Source organism: Ailuropoda melanoleuca, chromosome 4, assembly GCF_002007445.2.
Source record: "Ailuropoda melanoleuca isolate Jingjing chromosome 4, ASM200744v2, whole genome shotgun sequence".
In the NCBI taxonomy this organism is placed as follows: domain Eukaryota; kingdom Metazoa; phylum Chordata; class Mammalia; order Carnivora; family Ursidae; genus Ailuropoda; species Ailuropoda melanoleuca.
The window spans coordinates 122846436-122867719 of record NC_048221.1 but is presented as its reverse complement, the minus strand read 5'-3'; the positions used below and the strand labels follow the sequence as shown (position 1 = coordinate 122867719).

The 21284-nt window shown below is 42.1% G+C and overlaps 1 protein-coding gene across 6 annotated transcripts in view; it reads right to left on the bottom strand.

Annotated features, from left to right (window-relative positions):
• The window catches only part of RBKS (ribokinase), an 83285-nt gene that overhangs the window by 37253 nt on the left and 24748 nt on the right, over positions 1–21284 (bottom strand). For all 6 annotated transcript variants that reach the window (XM_034659719.1, XM_034659720.1, XM_002913760.4 and 3 more), the window contains exons 3-7: positions 18932–18995; positions 17941–18003; positions 15105–15269; positions 7769–7860; positions 1731–1919 (exon numbers count right to left, since the gene is read on the bottom strand). In XM_034659719.1, the coding sequence (XP_034515610.1) occupies positions 1731–1919; positions 7769–7860; positions 15105–15269; positions 17941–18003; positions 18932–18995 (573 nt within the window). The remainder of the gene's footprint in view (positions 1–1730; positions 1920–7768; positions 7861–15104; positions 15270–17940; positions 18004–18931; positions 18996–21284) is intronic.

The following is a 21284-nucleotide window of genomic DNA, read 5'->3' as shown; positions in this document are numbered from 1 at the left end:
TGGTAGCTGTGACCCACCCAGACACTGGAAGCAGAGGCTGAGTCTCTTTGGGGGAACTATGTAGGCCCAACATCTTCACGAGGACGTTCATTTTTAAGGTATAGTTTTTGCCCATCATATGCATTTTATTTTAAGCTTTATGTCCGATGTGGGCCTTGAACTCATGACCCTGAAATCAAGAGTCACATGCTGTACTGACTGAGCTGGCCAGGTGCCCGCCCCCCCCAGGACCCTTCATTTTCAGCAAAGGAGGAGTAAACTGTCCTGCTCTAGTTCAGGACCTGGACGAGCTTTAGTCTAATGCAGGCTCGATTTCAGAACTAAGAAGGAGCCTCTTAAATTCAGGTGACTGCTTGACAGAATAGAAAATGGTTTCCAAAGTGACTCAGTATGAAGAGGATGACAACACCGACTATAATTTATCAAATACCTGATCAAGCACCCTGTGAAAGGCAATCGGGGTGTAATTTCATGTTATAAAAGCGTTCCTTGTACTTATCTATTTTTCAAAGTGTATTTGCACCCATAACTTCATCACATTCGCCTAGGCTCCTTTTTAATAAATGATCCATATTTCAAAGTCTTTTTTAAGCATAAAAACCAAATTATATTTTATAAATAATTACATAGTAATTTTTTACAAATAAGAATCCTAAAATGTTTATTCCTCTTCAACTCTAGTTTTGGGTTCCTGACATTTATTTACTTTGCTAAGCAGCTCTTCTTCTTTTTTTTTTTTTTTAAATTTTTAAGTAGGCTCCGCACCCAGTGTGGAGCCCAATGTGGGGCTTGAACTCATGACCCTGAGATCGATACCTGAGCTGAGGTCAAGAGTCGGCTGCTTCACCAACTGAGCCACCAAGGCGCGCCCCCAGCTCTTCTAAATTCTAGGCCATAAACAAATAATTTTTATTTTCCCAGTTTTAGAGGAACCCTAAGCTTTTTTTTCTAACTTGTTTCCCTTCCATCCCATTCTGGGCTGTGACTTGTCCACTTAACCTGCTCGTCCTTAATGCAGCACCTCATACAAGAAATGTCTGGCATCCACGGGCTGAGTTTTGAACCCCCAGCTCTGTTACATCCTAACATTATGGTCCTAAGCAAGTTTCTAAATCTGTAAAGGAAGAACAGTAACCTGCCTCTTGTAACTGTCGTAAAGATTATATGAGATGTATGCAAAAGAGACACAGTAAGCATATAGTAAATGTTAACATTATTTGTTGGCTAAAAGAATGAGTTCTGCCAGCCAGTGCTCCTTGCTCTTTCGTTCCACACGAGAGGTTTGTAAGAACCAGAGATTGCTATAGCGTCCAAAATCTAAGCTCCATGAGACAGAGACTTTGTTTTGTTCACCACTATAGCCCCAGCACCTAACAGATGACCGGCATATAACAGGGATTCAGTATGTATTTATTGAATGAATCAATGAATGACTATAGGTAATACAGGCAAAATGGTACCAATATAGGTAATACAGGTATAATGCTACTAATATTATGATTTTATGGATGAAGAAACTGAGGCTCAGAGAGGTTAAGTGGCTTGGATAAAGTCCCCCAGATGGTTAGGGAAGGATTAAGATCTAGTCCTCCTGCCTGGTTTTTCTTCTCTTCTACCACATCACCATCTCGGGCCCTTACCTCATGATCCAAAAATTCAGGTGCAGGATCTTTGTTACTGAATGATGATTTTCAAGGAGGCAGAAATGATTCCGAAATTTAAAAACCTACCGTGGTATCCACAGCCTTGACTTTCTCGGTGGGAATGTGCTTTGGCACGGGTTCTGTCTGTGACAGCATCACACATCCTTCAGCACCTAAGGTGACAATGACCACGTGGCAGCCCCTTTCCATGAGCACGAGCGCAGCCTGCCCGGCGTCTGCAGGGCTGCCGACCGCCAGGCCAGTTAGGATCTCAGCCTGCGATACAGACAAGTGAGAGGAAACGGCAGTGAGAAAAGTAACCTGGGTCCACTTCCAGATTAGATTTGTTTTTCTAGAAAATGTCTCTCTTCTTTTGCATAACCACCAATGCCGTGGGGAACTCTGATGCATACTGGCTCAGGGAAAGAAATAAAAAACCCAGTAACAATGACAACAAAAATGAGCTCTCAAGGACATTCTTGGGACAACTGGGGGAATTTGAATGTGGCCTGGATGTTAGATGACAGTACAGAATTATTAATATTTTTCTTAAGTGCGATCGTGGTTTGGTGACCCCTCCTAGGAGTGCTGATGTCTTTAGGAGTCAGGTATCATGTTATCTGCAACTTATCTGAAATGATTCAACACAAACAAAAAGAAACACACACAGGGGAGAGAGGAAGCAAAATAGCAAATGTTACCATCTGGGCGGACAGAATATGACTATTCATTGTATCACTCTTCCAGCTTTTATAATTTTCATCAAAAAGAGTTAGGGGGAACAAAGAATTCTACAAAAGAAAGGAAGAGGGGAGGGAAGACAGGAGAAAGGGAGAGGCCGCTGCCAATGATTCTGATATAAATCATGGCTGTAAATTTCACACCTAAGGCCGTAATTCTTCTAGGCCCCTCTTGGGCCATAAGGCCTTTCTCTTATTGCTAGTTACAGCTTTCCACATTTGCACAACACCCATTTCTTGTGTTTGTTTTTGCTCAAGAAGATGGAAGCAGGGTGGGAGGGGTGCTGATACATGGCAGAGAGAGCAACGTGCTGACATTCAGGACATGTCCGCTACTGACTGACTCGGGGACCTTCCCCAAGTCCCGTACAACCTGTAAAGTGAGGGCCTGCACAGGAGCACAGGTCTCTCCCCGAGTGTAAAAAGGGCTCTGGCTGAAGTAGGGGTGAAGGACTGTAGCCCTGCTTCCTCATCCCCTAGGCACCCCTCCGGCATCTCTGGGGACCCTCTCTGGTTCTGAAATTAGTGGCTGCAAAATTACTGGACTAGATGCATTATAGGATACTTTTGGACTCAGAAAGTTTATAACCAAATTCTGTCTTTTCTGTAACCTACTTCTTCCTAAGAAAGGGTCTGTCTCTTCCTGTGCCTGCTCTGAACACACCCAGATTAACCCTTCTTGGGGCCTGTAAGTCACCCCACCCACAGTGTCTGCTCCTTCTGGGCTTTGGTCTTCCCCAGCAGCAAAGGTTTCATTAACTTGACCATGTGTCCTTCCTGAACCATCTTTTCCACAAACCCTTTCTGTCTAAGTTGGCTATGCCTTGAGGCCACCTTCTGTTTTCTTTTCATAAGTTTTTCACTGATCTTCATTACTGAGATCACTTACATCTGTGGGGTTACATGGTCTATTTTCAGAAACACTGAGTTCTTATGGTTTCTAAAAACCTGTTAAAAAACTATTCTTTGATGAAAAGATCCTGAACATAAAAAATAATGCAATAAACACCCATGTACCTACCACCCACTTTTAATAAATCTTAATGTGTTAATTTTATTTGCTCCAGATATTTCTCTTTAAAGAAGGTAAATCATGTTTTTCATAGATATTATTTAGCAACGTGCTTTTTCTCTTAATATAATTTCATTTGTGTTAATATGTGTAGCTCTATTTCTGTTGAAATGTACTGTATTCCATCCACTACAAATATATTGCAAATATACTGCAGGTTAAAAAAAATCTATTCTCCTTTTCATAGACACCAATTTTTCCATTTTCCCCTTTTACAAGCAACAAAGTATTGGATATTCTTATCACTTATAGGTAATCTATCTTTTTTCCCTCTGGCCATTTAAAAATATTTCTGTCTTTACTTTTCATTTTATGAAGTTCCATTAAAATGTCTGTTAGTAGAGAGTTATATCCATTTATCTCAGGTGATACTTTTTTATTTTTTATTTATTTATTTATTTTAAAGATTTTATTTATTTATTCGACAGAGATATAGAGACAGCCAGCGAGAGAGGGAACACAAGCAGGGGGAGTGGGAGAGGAAGAAGCAGGCTCGTAGCGGAAGAGCCTGATGTGGGGCTCGATCCCACAACGCCGGGATCACGCCCTGAGCCGAAGGCAGATGCTTAACCGCTGTGCCACCCAGGCGCCCCTATTTATTTATTTTTAAAAAATTTTTAAAAATTTTATTTATTTATGTGACAGAGAGACAGCCAGTGAGACAGGGAACACAGCAGGGGAGTGGGAGAGGAAGAAGCAGGCTCCCAGTGGAGGAGCCCGATGTGGGACTCGATCCCGGAACGCCAGGATCACACCCTGAGCCAAAGGCAGATGCTTAACGACTGCGCTACCCAGGAGCCCCAGGTGATACTTTTTTTAAAAAAAGATTTTGTTTATTTGAGAGAGAGCGGGAGAACGAGAGGAAGTGAGGGGGAGCGTGAGCAGGGGGAGGAGCAGAGGGAGAGGGAGAAGCAGATTCTGTGCTGCTCTGTGGAGCCCGAGATCATGACTTGAGCAGAAATCAAGAGTCGGATGCCCAACTGATTGAGCCACCCAGGCACCCGGGGTGGTACTTTTAATACACTTTTGATCTGAGGACTTATGCCCTTCTTCAGTTCTAGACAACACCTTGTGGTTTTTCCTCTAATATTGCTTCTCTCCAGTTCCCTCATTTCTCTTCTTCTTTCGCTCCAATTAGATGTATGTTAGAGCCACTCGAGCTATATTTCATTTCTCTAAATTCCTCCTTAATATTTAAAAAAATTCTTTCTGTGATACTTTCTAGGTGAATTGAGTTTTTCACTTGTTTGTGAATTGATGAATTCTCTTTCAGTTCACTAATTCTTCATTCCATTCTAACGTTTATCTTCTTAATGAGTGTTTTATAGAAAAATTTCAAAGGTGTTTTTTCATTTTCAAGATTTCCAATTGATTGGTTTTTAGATTCACATATCGTTGCTTTGATTCTGTTTGTCTTTCACACTTAACTTTCTCCTTTTTTAATGAATGAGAATCTCAGTCATATTTAAAGTCTTTTTTGCATTGCTTCATCATTTGAATTTCATTCATCTTAGACTGTTGATTTTGTTGGATAACTCTTTTTAAGATTTTATTTATTTGAGAGAGAGAGAGCATGAGTGGGGGGAGAGGTAGAGGGAGAAGCAGGCTCCCCGCTGAGCAGGGAACCTGACATGGGGCTTGATCCCAGGACCCTGGGATCATGGCCTGAGATGAAGGCAGACACCCCACCGACTGAGCCACCCAGGCATCCTGTTGGATAATTCGAGCATTATGTTTCTTCATTTGCAGGCTCACGTTGCTCTCTGTGAGTTGGGGAATCCCACACTCCAGCTCCCACTAGGCTTACCCCTGCCTTTCCAGTGGTTTCATAGCTGCATCCATCAGGCCCGAGGGTCTCTAAACCAGAGCCAGGTGTTATGTCGGCACGATGGAGTTCCCGTTCTGCTGTTATCGGTGACATTGCAAATCCAGTCATGCTCCCGGTCACCAAGTTAGCAGTGGCCTTGATTCCTTCCTGATCACAGGCAGGACCTCTGTCCTCCTGTCTCCTCAGCTTGGTAGCTTTACATAATGCTGTAGCCTCAGTAGCAGGCCTAGAAACTTCCTCTACCGTTTTTGGTTAGCAGGGGAGCCTCAGCCCAGTATCTCTGGGTTCCAACAGTGGGCACTGCTCCAGTCTCCCATGAGGGCCACATTTTTAGTGCCCGTGACCCATTGGAGGTCCCTAGCACCTACGCCTGCTTCTAGCACACTCAGGCCTGAACACTCTAGGATTCTGTTCCCTTTCTGATCTGTGGAGTTATCTTGTTTCTGAGCTCGTGAGTGTCTTTTCATCGTCTCTTGTATATTTATATATTAATGGTTTGTATGTGGAGCAGAGAGAGTTGTTTTTCCTATCTTCTCTTTCTCCTTTTCCCTTCCCTTCCCTCCTCTCCCCTCCTCCCCTTCCCTTCCCTTCCTTTTCTCAGAGAGAGAGCAGTGAGGTGGGGCCAGGGAGAGGGAGAGAGAGAATCTTAAGTAGGCTCCACACCCAGCATGGAGCCTGATGCAGGGCTTGATCTCATGACCCTGAGATCATGACCTGAGCCAAAATCAAGAGTTGGATACCTAACCAGCAAAGCCACCCAGGTGCCCCCAGAGAGGGTATCTTAAGGCATGAATTTACATTATTAACATAATTAGAAGTTATCCATAAGAACACTAAACTTTTAAAGTTTCTTTTTTTCTCCATTGAGTGTTTGAGATCAATTTTCTTAAAGACCAAAATTTGTTCATTTGTTCATTCATTCAAAAAGCATTTACTAGGTGTCAACTATATGCCAGGTACAATATAACAGATGGTGATTTCCAAAGATAACTCTATCAATATATATGACATCGTATATGCTCTTTTCACACTGTGACAAGGGCAATCTTCTATCGAGAGGTGGGGCGTGAGGGCAGACTTTCCTGCCTCAATCAATAGAATGGGCCAGAAGGGATGCTGTGGGACTTTGAAGTAATAAGTAATTTGAGCTGTGATGAGTGTTTGAGGAATAACTACAGGGCTCTGCAAGTATGTAGCAGGCAAATCTAAGCCAGCTGGCAGTGGAGGGTAGTAAGCAAGCTTCTTACTGGGAAACAGTTACTATTTCCCACAATCCCTTTCTCCTAGCACAAGGCCTGGCCATGGTGGTCACTCTGAAGTATTGCATGACCTACTGTGAGTTGTTAAAATTAGTTTCCTTGGAGCGCCTGGGTAGTGCAGTCGATAAGCGTCTGCCTTCGGCTCAGGGCGTGATCCCGGCGTTCCAGGATCGAGTCCCACATCAGGCTCCTCCGCTGGGAGCCTGCTTCTTCCTCTCCTACTCCCCCTGCTGTGTTCCCTCTCTCGCTGGCTGTCTCTCTGTCACATAAATAAATAAAATCTTAAAAAAAAAATTAGTTTCCTTGTGGCAGTCTTCTTTTCTGTTTACTTCATGTTCTGAGAGATCAAATTAACAAAAAGGCAGGTCAGGAAATCCTGGAAACATTCATTCAGCCTTTGAACCACATGGACAATCACTATTATAGTTCTTTAATTACTAACTTTCTCTCTCTGCCTGTTGCATTGTATCATGTGTCCTGCCTCCCAATGTTGAGAGAGAATGCTGGGCTAAAACAGTCTGGCCAAGAAAGGGAGAGATACTGAAATTTTCTTCCTAACATGCTTCAGAATGAATGGCACACTCCGAATGTGCTGGTAGATGTTTTATGCAGCTCTATCCATTATGACCCTCAGATGGACTGAGAGGGCCCATTCCTAACAGAGCGCCCCCCGAGGTCCTTCCCGTGCCATCAATGGAGTGCCTATGTCTGTCCACCCCTGCGGTCCAAGGTCTTCACAAGAGGGGGCAGCAAGTGCTCCAGGGGTTGTATGTTACTGAGGGTTGTCGGACCAGCTGAATTTGAATTTCGGATAAATAACAAATCATTTCATAGTATAAGTACATTTAATATAATATTTGCTGTTTATCTGAAATTCAAATTTAACTGGGCATCCTATATTTTTGTTTGCCAAATCTAGCAACTCTAATATTAATTAGTCCATAGAATGTAGAATTACAAAAGAAAACAAACCACCAATAGTGTGATGGCAGGGAGGGGACTAAAATTAGCTGAGGTTTGATAAGTGCCAGATTATGGAGATGACTCAGAGAATCCTTTTTTCTTCCCCCCCACCCCCGGGACTCACTAATTTCCTTTTATCCACACCCCAGTGAGTGAAAATTGTTTTCACTGGGGCCAAGAATTTACATGTAATCAAACCGATATGGTTAGTCCTGCCTCTTTGCTTTATCCACCGGCATGAAAGTCTTCGGCTCCATCCTTACCTCGGTTTCATTGCAGCAGAACACATCTGAGAGGGTGTAGAAGCGAGGGTCCAGGCCAGCAACTGCAGGAGCTGGATTGAACAATGTCTTCACTGGAAAGGAATGGAAAGGGGCTTCCGTGCTCATTATTTTTAACATGGTGCGCCTACAGTCAGTAAGGGACATCCCCTCGTGAAGCCGTTTTCCCCCATTAGATGAAAAATCAACTTAGAAAAGTCTGAAATCGCAATCTCCATGGAGACCTAGTACCAGCCCCTTCTTATTTCTATTTGCTCCATTTTTTACTTTACAACATTTCAACTTCGAGGGCAAGCAACAGTATTACGACCAAGGTGATTACGAAGTTATGGCAAAGGGCAACAACATTAAAGAAAGTTTTAAATGCTGTGGCATGAAAGGACATGTATGAATGTGAACATTCAGGCTAGTGAGCATTTTTGTTCATAAAGCCATTTTCCAGGAAAGAAAAAAAGACTTGTTAGAAAGAAATAAGGAAGAAGTAAAAAATTTCCTGGTAAGAACAGGACATAGAAAATTCATGTACATATGTAGGTTTTGAACACCTATGCATGACTTCCAAATGTATCACGATTACTGATGCAAACACAGACTTTTTAAAAGATTTTTAAGTAATCTCTACACCGAAGGTGGGGCCCGAACCCACAATCCTGAGATCAAGAGTTACATGCTCCACCAACTGAACCAGCCAGGTGCCCTAAACATACACTTTTCACAGAAGCTTACGTTCTTGGCAGTCTGGGAACATAAAGGAAAGCTTGAGAAAGGAGGAGAAATTCAGTCCGAGGCCGAGAGCTAGTTCAGACTAGGAGCCTACAAGAGAAGGATGGATGGGGATAGCAGAGAGAGGGAAAATGAGAATGTCACAGCATTACAGTGTCAGAAGAATTTTTACATTTTTTCAGGGGAGGTAAGTGAATTTCAGAGAGGTGATGTCTAAGGTCATATGCTGGGACATGGTTAAGCTGGGTCCTCATTTGGGTTCCTCTAGTTCCAAGTCCAGCGTTTGGTCATCTCTTGGCCAGGACTCTGTTTATGGCAGCACAAGCCTCCATCCCGATTTATATTTTTAAAACAGACTTTGGGGTGGAACTTTGTAAATATGTATTTTTTGAAAGTCTTTAGAGATTCCATTCACAGGAAGCTCCCCGTTTGTCAAAACACTTACCTATCCACCAGAGGACCCAACTAGACTGGCCGGTCTTCTTTTCCTCTACCCAGGTCCACTGACTTATGCGTTTAGTGACCCCAATCTACTATAGACCCATCCAGTTAAATCTTCTAGCTGCAGTTCTCAGAGACCCTTCTAGAACAGTGGTTCCCAAGCTTAGCTGCACATCAGCATCACTAAGAGAGCTCATTAAAGTGCATGACTTTTGGGCTCCACCTCAAAGCCAGTGATCAGAATCTCTTGGGGGACCAAGTGCATGGGTGAGTTCCCCAAGTGGCTCTTCCACAGCTCTCATGGCATTGAGCCATTCCACGTTCTTGGGGAGATGCCCATCAGCACGGGGCTGATGGAAACTGTCCACGACTTCTGCCTGGTGAGGCTAGCTAGTTTGCCACTACACCTTCCTCAGTCTTCACATTTTGGTTTGGTCAGCGGATCTTGTCCAGTGGTTTACAGGCTAACGCGATTCCCACATTTTCATTATTTTAGAATCCACAATGTCCACCCACAGAAATTCTATGGTATATTTTTGGCTGCTCACATTTTTGTACAGGTTACTGTGCAGCTTAAATTAGAAAACGGGTGTAAAAGCCCTGTGTAAACTGTAGAGTGTTGTACAAATGTAAGGGATTATTACTGTTATTATATTGTCCTTCATGCACAGCCCAACACCCCCGCCTGTCCACCCATCTCTTTAGCCTTCTGTTGGAATTCGTAGCCTGGCAACAGTCTCTCTCATTGGTGTTCCTGCTTCTGCAAGGTCTTAGAGATGTCAATTATGCATAAAGGCCCTCAATGCCCAGTACTGCAACACAACCATTTACTTTTTACAGTTCTAGCACAAATGTATTGCTCTCTATTTTCCTCAAATGGTGAACTGAAAAAGCATGGCTCATGTATTGGGATCTCCAAAGCTGCACGCGAAAGCATTTGAGCACAGGGTAGAGAAAGCTAGCAGTATGGAACAACAGCATTGAGCCATTCTTTTTGTTTGTTTGTTTTTTTAAAGATTTTATTTATTTATTTGAGAGAGAGAAAGAGAGAGAGCACAAGGAGGGATGTGGGGCGCAGAGGGAAGGAAAAGCTGACTCCCCGCTGAGCGAGGAGCCAGATGTGGGACTCGATCTCAGGACCCTGGGATCATGACCTGAGCCAAAGGCATCCACTTAACCAACTGAGCCACCCAGGCACCCCAGCGTTGAGCCATTCTTATAAAAGTTCCATTTTATCTCAAAAGATCCCTGATCTAGCAATTCCTCTTCTAAACCTAGCCTACAGAAATACACAGGCATGCAAAAATGAGGTCCAGTGATATTCAGCTCTGTTTTTAATAGAAAAAAACCCAAAAAGAAACCTAAGCTTTAACAGATAGGATTAGTTAGGGGAAAAAAAATACCTCTAATGGAATACTCTGCTGCTGGTAGAAAGAATGAAGCAGATCTCTGTTTTGTCACAGAAAGATTTCTATAATTTATAAGCGAAAAAAGGAAGCTATGTAATAAAATCTACAGTAAGACCCCTCTTTTTTTAAATAAAACAAAGTATAATTATATGTGTATTTACATTTATACACTTGCATTGAAGAGAAACAAGTGTGCAAGGTTACTCACTAAACTAATATGAGATTAGTTCCAAAAGGTGATGGGACTAAATCTGACCACAGATTCTGCTGTACACCAGGCAGACAGCATTCTCAGAACACGTATGATATCTTACATCAAGAACCACGTACACTGTGAGTGAAATGATATAATGTCTGGCTGCTGCTTCCGAATATCACCCAAGGCTGCAGTGGGAGGGGGTGGAGAGGAGTGAGTTGGGGTGTAAATGCAACAGGATTGGCTCCGTGTTGAGAATTATTGAGGCTAAACGATAGTATATATGGGTTTACCCCACTATTCTCTGTATGTCCATATATATTTGGCATTTTCCACAATAAAAACAAATTTTAAAGAAACAGTTACACTGAATTTTAGGCAATAAAAAGAGTTGCTGGAATGAGAAATCCTACAGTTTAATTTGACCATAAACGTTGTATAAAAAAAATCAATCAAATCTTATTTGCTTGTATTTTATTGCAGGAAAGCATTCTGACCAATGCCGGATGGTAATAGGTCTAGAGTCTGACTAGTAACTAAATTTAGGGGAAAAATGAAAATATCATAAAGAAAGAACTCTTCTTCAGTTCATGCCACCATAAATAAGCATAAACACTTTACCCTGGGGGGAAAAATGTGAAGAATGAGTACACATTGACAATCAAAGAATGCACATTTGTGATAGATACGGTGGGAAAAAATGATGTCATCCTGGAACCATGTAAAAATAGAGACACAAGCTGTACTATGGAGTAACTTGGAGCTGCAAAGTGACTGATAGCACCCAACGTAATTATTATTCATGGCAACGTCAGACGGGTTCAGCTCCTGGTTGTCTTAACAGCACGCTGGTGGCCGCACAAGAGCATCAGTGAGGGACTGGGGAGGCCTATGAGGACAGCTGTGTCGGTGCAGAGCCAGGAAAATGAGGTGGAAGCTCTTAATGGTGTCACCACGGAGGGCAGGAGCCGGACAGTTCAGAAGGCCCTAATAACGAGTTCAGAGAAACAGGAAGAAAGTCACCCTAAGTTAAGAAAGCATGGGAAGGTTGGGGTAACCAAAACGCTGGCTTGGTGGTCTCCCTCGAAGGGTTGTCTTCTGTGAGTTGAGGGAGCCGCAGAAACACTCCGAACTTGGGCTACGTGCTGGACAACGTCACCGTGCAAGTCAAGGTGGCCAGCCAAGAAGCTTGGTTTGCCAAATGGAAAAGGACTAAAGTGGCATTAAAAGATATTTTGTGTCCTACCTAGAATTTAATCCTGGCAATCTCACAATCTCAATTATTTATAATTGTTCCTGTAATGTTCCATTTGCTTTGAAATGGATATAAAGACCAGACCCGACATGCATAATTCCATCACGAGCAGCTGTAGCACCAGCCCTGCCGTGGGCCTGCCTCACAGCATCATGACCTAGAGAGGAGGGGGCCGTCTAGGGCCACTGGTTCGTTTCTGATGTTGCAGGTGCTGTCCGCTTAAAACCAATGCTTTCCTTTAGCTGAAGACAAGGGAGAGCTCTGAAACCATACGTTCAAGATGGGGGGGGGAGGTCTTTTTCCTCTGGATTTTAACAACTATATATAATCCAGTCATACCATGTGTTAATTCAGAATTCACTACTTGTAAGAAGGACAAATAAGGGAGCTATGATAATAAATGCACAGAAGGGGAGGAGAGGGAGAAGGAGAAGGAGGGGGATTTTACCACATCTCTTGTAGATGGAATACCGCTATAGCACATAGGCAGTCTCGCGGGGCAATGGACAGGACACGCAGTGCTCAACACATCTCTAAGCGTTGCCTGCTCTGCGATCAGTCCATGCATACGTCCTGACATGAAGCTGCTGGCAGAGCTCTCAGACCAGTTCTCATTTCACTGAGAACCAGAGTGAAGAACGGACTGACTTGCGTGTGGTCCCCCATTTACTAAGGGATGAAGTCAACACCAGACTTCATGACTCTCCCACCAGTGCTCCTTCACTGTGTCACTCTTCTCTGACATCAGAATGAAAACACAGTAAATTCACACACATGCACACGCACGCACACAAGCGTGCGCGCGCGCGCACACACACACACACACACACACACTCATGGTATAGAATCTAAGCTGCTCTGGCTGGTTACTACCAAGTGAGGACCAGCTGAATTCTGGTCAGCAGAGTCCGTGTGCACGTGTGTGCATGTGTGTGTGTGCTTTACAGGAGTAGGGAAGGGACACATCGCGGGAAGCACTCAAGCTGAGGCTACATGTTGAAAAATGTTACAGTTCATGTATTTTACTTTTCTCCATAAAGGCTCAGTTCCCTGGAGTCAATGGGATGTGGCAGTTTCTTTATTTAAAGTGTGTTCTAGAACAGAGCTTGGGTCTTGGCATCTGAAATCTGGGTTTCTACACTGACCTTGGTTGAGCTAATTACTTAAACTCCAAGTCTGTCTTCTCACCTTCAATTTGGGGGAATAATGCCTGCCGTATCTTTGTCATAAGGTTTTTCTGAGGGTCAAATATATATGGAAGTGCGTGGAATTCGTATTTAGACATGCTGGCTCTTAGTAAAAACGTGAAGTCGGCTGGTGCTCTTTGGCTACCCTCGCCACCCCTGCCCATTCCCTCCCCACACCTCCATTTTTTTAACGCAGGGCTTGAACTCACGACCCTGAGATCAAGACCCGAGCTGAGATCAAGAGTCAAATGCTTCCCTGACTGAGCCTCCAGGCACCCCATACCCCTGCCAATTCCTGATGTTCCAGGTCCTCCAGCTCTTCAACTGGCAGAGCTGCCCGGCAGGTGACACAGGAAGCATTTTTGGACACACCCAAGTGACAGCCCGAGGTCAGGCTGTCTGCCCATCTGGAGAACTCCAGCCTCACCTGTGAAGGGTTAGATCCTCAAGGGTGGGGGCTGTACCTATCGTCCACAGGCTGGGTAGTGACCATGTAACTAGACTAGGACAGAGGGAACAGTGATCTCTGAGAAGCAAGGGAGAGTGGGAAAAGTAGTTAGATGAGAATATGCCTTGGCCTATATAAGGCAAGACAGGAGTGTGAAGGAAGTGGCGTGTTGTGTTCGCATCGCTCGATTCACATGAGCGCAGGGCAGGCAACGCTTACCAGAAGCATTAGACTCTATCGGTGACACCCTGAGAAAATGTAACCAAATGGGTTTTGGCTTTGAATTCTTTCTGACAGCTTCAAGTCCATTAAAAATACATTAAATGCCCATGAGAATTTGCCACGGCACGTTGTTTTGCCAAGAGGAAAATTTGTTAAATCTGGACATACATTTAAAAATTCTCTACAAAATCATTTCAAGTAACTTACTTTCATTGCTATGTAGAATGCTGTAGACTTTGGGAGAAATCACTTACACACACACACACACACACACTGTTCTTTTTCTTCTCAAGATACAAGTTTTGTATCTTGACAAGAAAGTTTTATGTGGAAAAGTTAAAGAGATTCTCTCTCTTAAGTCATAGAACTACGGTCACAATATCAAAAGGAAGCCATTGTTTTAGAGTGGCGATTTTCTATTTTGATTTTTTTTTTTTTGATGAATACTGTGATCCGGATATTACCCTAATTTAAATTTAAAAAGAGAAGTGAAAAGGAGAAGAAATTTGGGATTTATTGAGATTAATTACATCATGCTCTGCATATTTTATTTTATTTTGTTTCATTCTTAGAAGACTAATTCTGCAGGGGAGTATTTCTACATGCATTTAACAAACAAGGCTCAGAAACGTCGGGTAATTCTGGAGAGACCACAAAGCTAAAAAGGAACGGAAATGGGATTCTAACTCAGAAGATGCTTTGCCCAGGAGTCAATGGTGAGCAAGAAAGAAACACAAAGAAACACAAAGAAACTATTTGGATTTTTAAAGAGTTTGTGATTTGCTGGGGGTAGAAGGGGGGAGTGAGTGGGAGGACAGATGAATCAACCTTAGCCACCGCTGGTGATTGTTGATGCTGGCTGAAGGGATTCACTATGCGATTTTGCCTGCCTTTGTATGTTGGAGAATTTCCAAAATAGAAGGTCAAACAAAACCAACTCACTGCTTAAAGGACATTGACAACATAGAAATTACTACATATAAATAATCTTTTGTGGTTTATAGAGCAGAGATGGAGTTTTACAAAAAGGAGAAAGAGCTAATCTTCAATTCCTAGAGACATTTATCAAAATAGACCCACCTGGGCCGTCATGATACATGACGTACTGCTTGGCCTCTGCTTCTTGGAAAAGCCATCATTCTACTGTTGGGCCACGGGCTGCTGCTGAGGTCCTCGTCGCTACTTTATTATTTCTGCTAACTAGATTGAGGATTTATATTGCGGGGTACCAGTAGTGCTACTCAGGTTATTTTGTTTTGCCCTATTTTAAGCTTTTCTAACATTATCAAGAACGACAAGAAGATCATGAATCTCACAGCTGGGAGAAAGCATATTTTACTTCAGGGAAAGGACTGCTTTGCTCAACTTGAAAGGCTACCTTTCAGTAAAACAGTGATAAAAGCTTTTCTAGGAAGAATAACAAATATGGAAAATCACCTCCATTGCTGTGGGCCATCGTCAGGGCTTCCAAAGATGCTTCTGGAGTTATTTCTAACTGGCAGAGCATGACTTTGGCTCTGCTAATGGTCCTGGCTGCTTCCCTCAGGTCTTCAGTATTCAAAAGTAAATTTGCTCCAGCCACTATAACGATGATATTCTGGCCTATAACGAATTTCCGCATATTTATATTAAAAACCAAGCAAAGCCAAGCGATGATATTCTGCAATGTTACAAACACCCTTAGGAAATCATTATGTGAAATGTGCTGTCAGTATTAATTTTGACGTTTCTAGGTGACTCAGGTGAAATCCTATATTCCCACTGTACCTTCGTTTATAATATCCCTGCTCTGTTAGATTAACATTATTTGAGTAAATTCTAAAAAATAATTCCCCTATCAGTATTCTCATATACAAAGAACACTAGCTGTAAGGTGTTATATAACATAGTTAAAAATGACTGGTACAAAGTATGTGGTAAAGATTCCAAATCCGAAATGACAGATGTCATAATGATGTGTGTGAACAGGAGTAAACTTGGCCAACACTAAAAACTAAGGCTCTGTAGTATGCAGTCAGTTCATGTGTGTACCTTAGGGTATTCTGGTCATCAAAACGTATTTTATAACATCTAACAGATGGGAAATTGTGCCGGATAACCTAAGGTCAAGAGAGGGATACCTGACCTACGCAGTACCAGATCAAACAGAAGTCAGAGTCTTATATACTCATTACTTAGACCCACTCTCTACAATCCCACCTAAATGGGGAAGGAGTGGGGGTCATTTTGTCTGTGAGGTGAGCTCTCAAGAGCCGTGCTGTCCCATATGAGAGTCATGAGCTCAAGCCACATGTGGCCATTGAGCACTTGAAATGTGTCTGGTCTAAATTGAGATGTGCTTCCATTGTACACCGCATAGCAGATTTTAAAGACTGAGTACAAAAAAAAAAAAAAAAAAAAAAAAGAAGCTAAAACATCTCATTAGTTTTTAAGAACATTTTGATCACGTGTTGAAAAGAATATTTTAGATATATTGGCTTCAGTGAGTATATTAAGATTAATTTTACCTATTTCTTTTGACTTTTTAAAATGTGGCTCATGGAAAATGTCAAATTATGTCTGTGGCTTGCATTGTATTTCTTTTGGACGGCGCTGATCTAGAGGGAAGAGTGGTAGCAGTCATTTCTTTTCTGTGCTCCAGGCCGCCTGTGCTGATCTTGTATAGACATGACCTAAAATTACCTCTGAACACAGAACACATGCTAGCCTATCATCTTACCACAGATGTGTCTGCTGGCCACAAGGAGGACTTAATAAGGTGGGGACGGCTCAGCATAAACCCAACCTTGGTACTGGAAAAATTCAAAGTACCCACACCCTGAAAGACAGCATATCTCCTTCCTTTTCTCCTTCGGTGACCTCATTCTCTCTGCATCTGTGTTTCTGACTCCTGGATCTACGTTTCTGGCCTGGCCTTAGCTGAGGAGCAACGAGACCAAGCCTACAGCTGTCTGGTAGACATGGCCATATGGCCAGGTCATTCATGGCTCCAATTTAACTTGTCAAAGCTGAACTCCTTACTTTACCTTGCTACTCAAATTCCTTCACTGAAGGGAGCTGATGGTCCCCTCTCTGGGTATTTGTGTTAGCTCTTCTATGACAAACTATATTCTCAGGGTATTAGCATATATGATATATAAGTCAGACAAGTTCTAGCATAACAGGCACTCAATACATAATATTAAACTATATCTTTGCATGGAAAGTGTAGTTTCTTGCTACATCATAAGGAAGAAATGGAACTCAAAGATATCCACAGAACACAAAAAAGAGGTTTCACCCAGACAGGGAACGAACTGCCGTTGGCAGCAATAATTACTTAAAATGTAGCTTAAAGGAATGAACACAGACTGTCTATTGCTGGAGTGAAAAATTTTATCTTCTTTAAGTGGAATACATTTTTTTCATTGTTGTTATTGCGACTTTGGGATCACCAGAGTAGATCTAAAAATACCGTATCTTCTGTGAGAAACACTTGTATGAAACTATATTACAAATCAAAGACATATTATGACAAATCCTAATTTCACAAAGTGCACGCCGACTGCCCACGATGCACCAGGTTCTGTGTGAGGTGGCCCCATGGAATGCTCGGTCCTTCTGAATATTAATTCTGAATTAAAGAATTTTACGTAGGTTTTTAAAAAATATTTAAAACAGTTGGCAGAAATTATGAAGACTTTACTTGAGGGTAAAGGGAAGTTACTGTTTTTAAAGACAAGTGTTTCAGCTGTCGCAAGGGCTCTGTGACAGACAGACATAGTTGTGTATATAGACTTGAGAGATTTGATTGCCGTTTAAAGAGCAGACAAAATTGAACACTAATGATAAGTTAGAAGTAATTAGTTTCTGCCATTTGCTCAGTAAATATTCTATAAATATGATTCATTAACTTCCTTGTGCACCTATCTATTTACATTTATTTACCTAGTATAACTGAAATGACAGGTGAATACTTAACTGCTTTTAGAGACAAATAGCAATTCTGAGTTCACGTGAAGGGTAACGGGATGTTTTAGGATATAAATATTATTCTGAGGCAACTGTAACACTTCCTATGTATTGGGTGGGCAGTTTTATATTTAAATGATCAAGTTGGGAAGTATAAATAAAGGGAAACATGCATAGTTCGATTGGAAAGACCACATCCGAGGCCTTGGGGGGGTGGGTATGGTAAGGGATCCATAGGGTTACGGTCAAAATGGATGCTTCTGCTCTAGTTCTGGACACGAACTGCTTCGTGAAATGACACTTCAATATGCGAAACACGTACCTTCGTTATTGACAATTATAGAAGCAGTTCCTGTAGCAGCATCTTGAGTCTGATATGTAAATTCTAGAAGAAAAAAGAAATTACAATCATGTACGCACAGCCTGGCACGGATAATCTCTTTTAGCGATTTCAATGCACCACTCAGCTTTGGAAAAACTTTTTAACCTTTAACCATCTGGAATGATAAAAGAAATAAGCAATTAGCGCTAATTTATACCCATCACCTACACAACGAGGAAGACAGAAGCCTTTACACTTAGTTGCACCTTTGCTCTACATTAGTTGACGACCCAGCAAACCACCCCCCTTCCGATCTGCCCCCATTATTCATAGCGTGTACATCTGCATTTTTCTAGACCATCACATTTCTTTTCTTCAGTGAAAGAAATGACAGATTTGAGAGAGTAAAGGTCAAACCTATACAATGAACTTGGTTGCGTTTCTTCATAAGCTTTGCATCTCATCAAGCATCATGGTCTGGAGTGTAAATGGAAATGTTGATCAGGCGGCCTTTGGCAGCAGCTAAAAGCCTTGAAATGGAGCCAGAGACCTGCATTCTACTCCTGGCTCTGGCTCCAACTAGCTGTGTGCTCTTGGACACATTGAGAACCAATCTGGCCTTCAGTTTCCCTTTTGTGCAATGATGGCATCAGCTTCAGTGGTTTCGAAGATCATTTCCAGCCATGACATTCAATGACTTTTCTTAAAATATCTTTTGTGAACGCAGCACCTGTTTCCTCTTGTCACCTGCTTTTGAAACATTCCTACGAGATGAAGGTTTGTAACCTCTTGTCATTTTATTCCCATCTGGAGGAATGTACATGAAAGAATTAACCAAACGACATTTAAGTAAGACGAGATGAGGCTGTGCATAAAAATTCTCTGGCCACCAGAGGAGGATCTAATAATTCTATTCTATATTCAACTGTTTTTGTAATCAGATCCCAGAGGAAAGTCATAAAAACTAACTTTAAGAAAGATGCAATTTTACCTGTAGAAATATCGTTCTGTTTTAAGTTTTCTATATAATCATTGCCAAAAGAATCTTTGCCAACCTGTACCAAAAAAAAAAAGAATGTTAGATCTTTTACATTTAGTAAATGCTACAATGTAGTTTTTAGAATACTTAGCATTTTAAAAGGGCATATCTGCACAGTACTTTATAAACATTAGCTAATTAATCTTCTTAATGTAAGATGCTAGACTTGATTTCAGCCCAAAGAATTGTTCCACTTACATCCTATCTAAAACGTAAAGCATTTAATGACTGTCATGAGTTCTAGACCTTTGCTCTCATTTTGATCTGTTCGTGTGGAAACGCCCACTGAGACAGAGCTGTCTACCATCAACAGTCCTCAATATTTATGAAGAATCTCAGTTGTTTGTACTTAACTATGTATGTGGGCATCTTTGTAATGACTTGCCTGGTGTTTTAGAATCTTCTTATCTGACACAGGATGGGAGGAGAGAAGAGGGAATTTAAAAAGCCCTTGCTAACTTGGGTAACTCGGTATCGTGGAAGTCTGTTGCTTTTGGATCCTAGCAAGCATTCTGGTAATGATATTTCAGTTTTTCCCTTGGATACCCATTCCTCTTCCATTCATAGGCAACATGGTTAAGGTGGCACGTTTGTTACAATCATTGATCCTATGTTGACACATTGGTACTGCCCAAACTCCATAGTTTACATTAGGGTTCACTCTGGGGTTGTACATTCTATGTGTTTTGACACATGTATAGACACGTATCCACCATTAGGGTATTATCCAGAATGGATTCCCTGCCGTAAAAACCTCTGTGCTCTGCCTGTTCAACCCTCTCTCTGTCCAAGCCCCTGGCAACCACTGACCTTTCTACTGTCGCCATAGTTTTGTCTTTTTCAGAATGCCATATCGTTGGAATCATACATTATGTAACCTTTTCAGACTGGCTTCTTTCACTTAGAAAATACATCTAAGTTTCCTCCATGTGTTTTTGTAGCTTAATCACTCATTTCTTTTTAGTGCTGAAAAATGTTCCGTGGATGGACGCACCAGGTTAATCCATTCGCCCGCTGAAGGACATCTTGTGTTGCTTCTAAATTTTGGTAAAGATAAATTAACACGCAGGTTTTTGTGTGGATGCCCTATTTTATTTTAATTTCAGTGTCGTTAACATACAGTGTTATATTGGTTTCCTCCAATTTTATTTTAAATTTTAACCTGTGGTCACCATTTAAGTATTAGGGGACTTCACAAAAACAAATTTCCAGGAGGTCCTGAAAATCCACGGGTTCTGGTGACACTGGGCCCACATTCCTGCAAGGCCACCTAGTTGGAACTGCCCCAAAGGTGAGTGCGTGCTCTCCAGACCACAGCCCCCACCTGGCCTACTGCAATTCATGTTACCTGCCTGGCACCTGTAGGCTTTTAGGCTGGCTGCACCTGAACTCCTATTTCCCTGTCCTGCAGGTCAGAACTACTTCAACGGATCGTGCATCTGTCCAGGTCTCGGCCACTCCTGGTGTGATCTGCTTCTCCAGGGACAATCGCTCCCCTCTGGATAGAGCAATAGAAAGAAACCTAGAGATTTACTTGAGTCAAGAGTGAAGAGAAGACTTCCTGGTGAGATTTTGGATTGTCTTGATCAGGGGGTGGAAAATTTTTTACTATAAATGGGGCCAGAAAGGTAATAGTTTAGACACTGTGGGCCAAATGGTCTCTTTTGCAACTATTCAACTCTGCTGTTACAGTGTGAAGGCAGCCAAAGAAAATCTGCAGACAAATGGATATGGCTGTGTTCCAATAAAACTTTATAAAAATACACGGTAGGCAGGGTTTGCCCCACGGGTGGTAGCGTGCTGACCCCTGATTTAAATGCCACCTCTGAGAACTTCTTCCTCAAAGGACATTTTTCCCTGTGCTCCTTTTCTGGCAGAAATGCCAATTAGGCAATAATCTCGAACAATATGTCATAATTTCTTATTAGCAGAATTTCTATCTCTATGACGAAGAGCAGCCACTAGAAAGCGTTGTTGTGGTGAAGAGCTCCCCGGTGGAAGGAGGTCATCTATCAAAGGTTTTTTTCATGGAAGGCTGGCCATTTATCTACCAATGCATCCCATTTCTTAGGTCAACGATTCATACCAGAAACAAATTGTTTTTCTCATCTTTTTTTTTTTTTTTTAAACATTATTTCGCTCTCTCCCATGGGCAATCAAGATGCTATAGAGCTGGGAAAACATCATTATAAGAATGTGTAGGGATTAGAGGAAGGCCATTCCTAGGCATGTGGGGCCTGGTACAGATTAGAACAAAGAAACTTCTCTCCCCTTTCCTATCAGTTTAATACAGGCAAAATCTGTC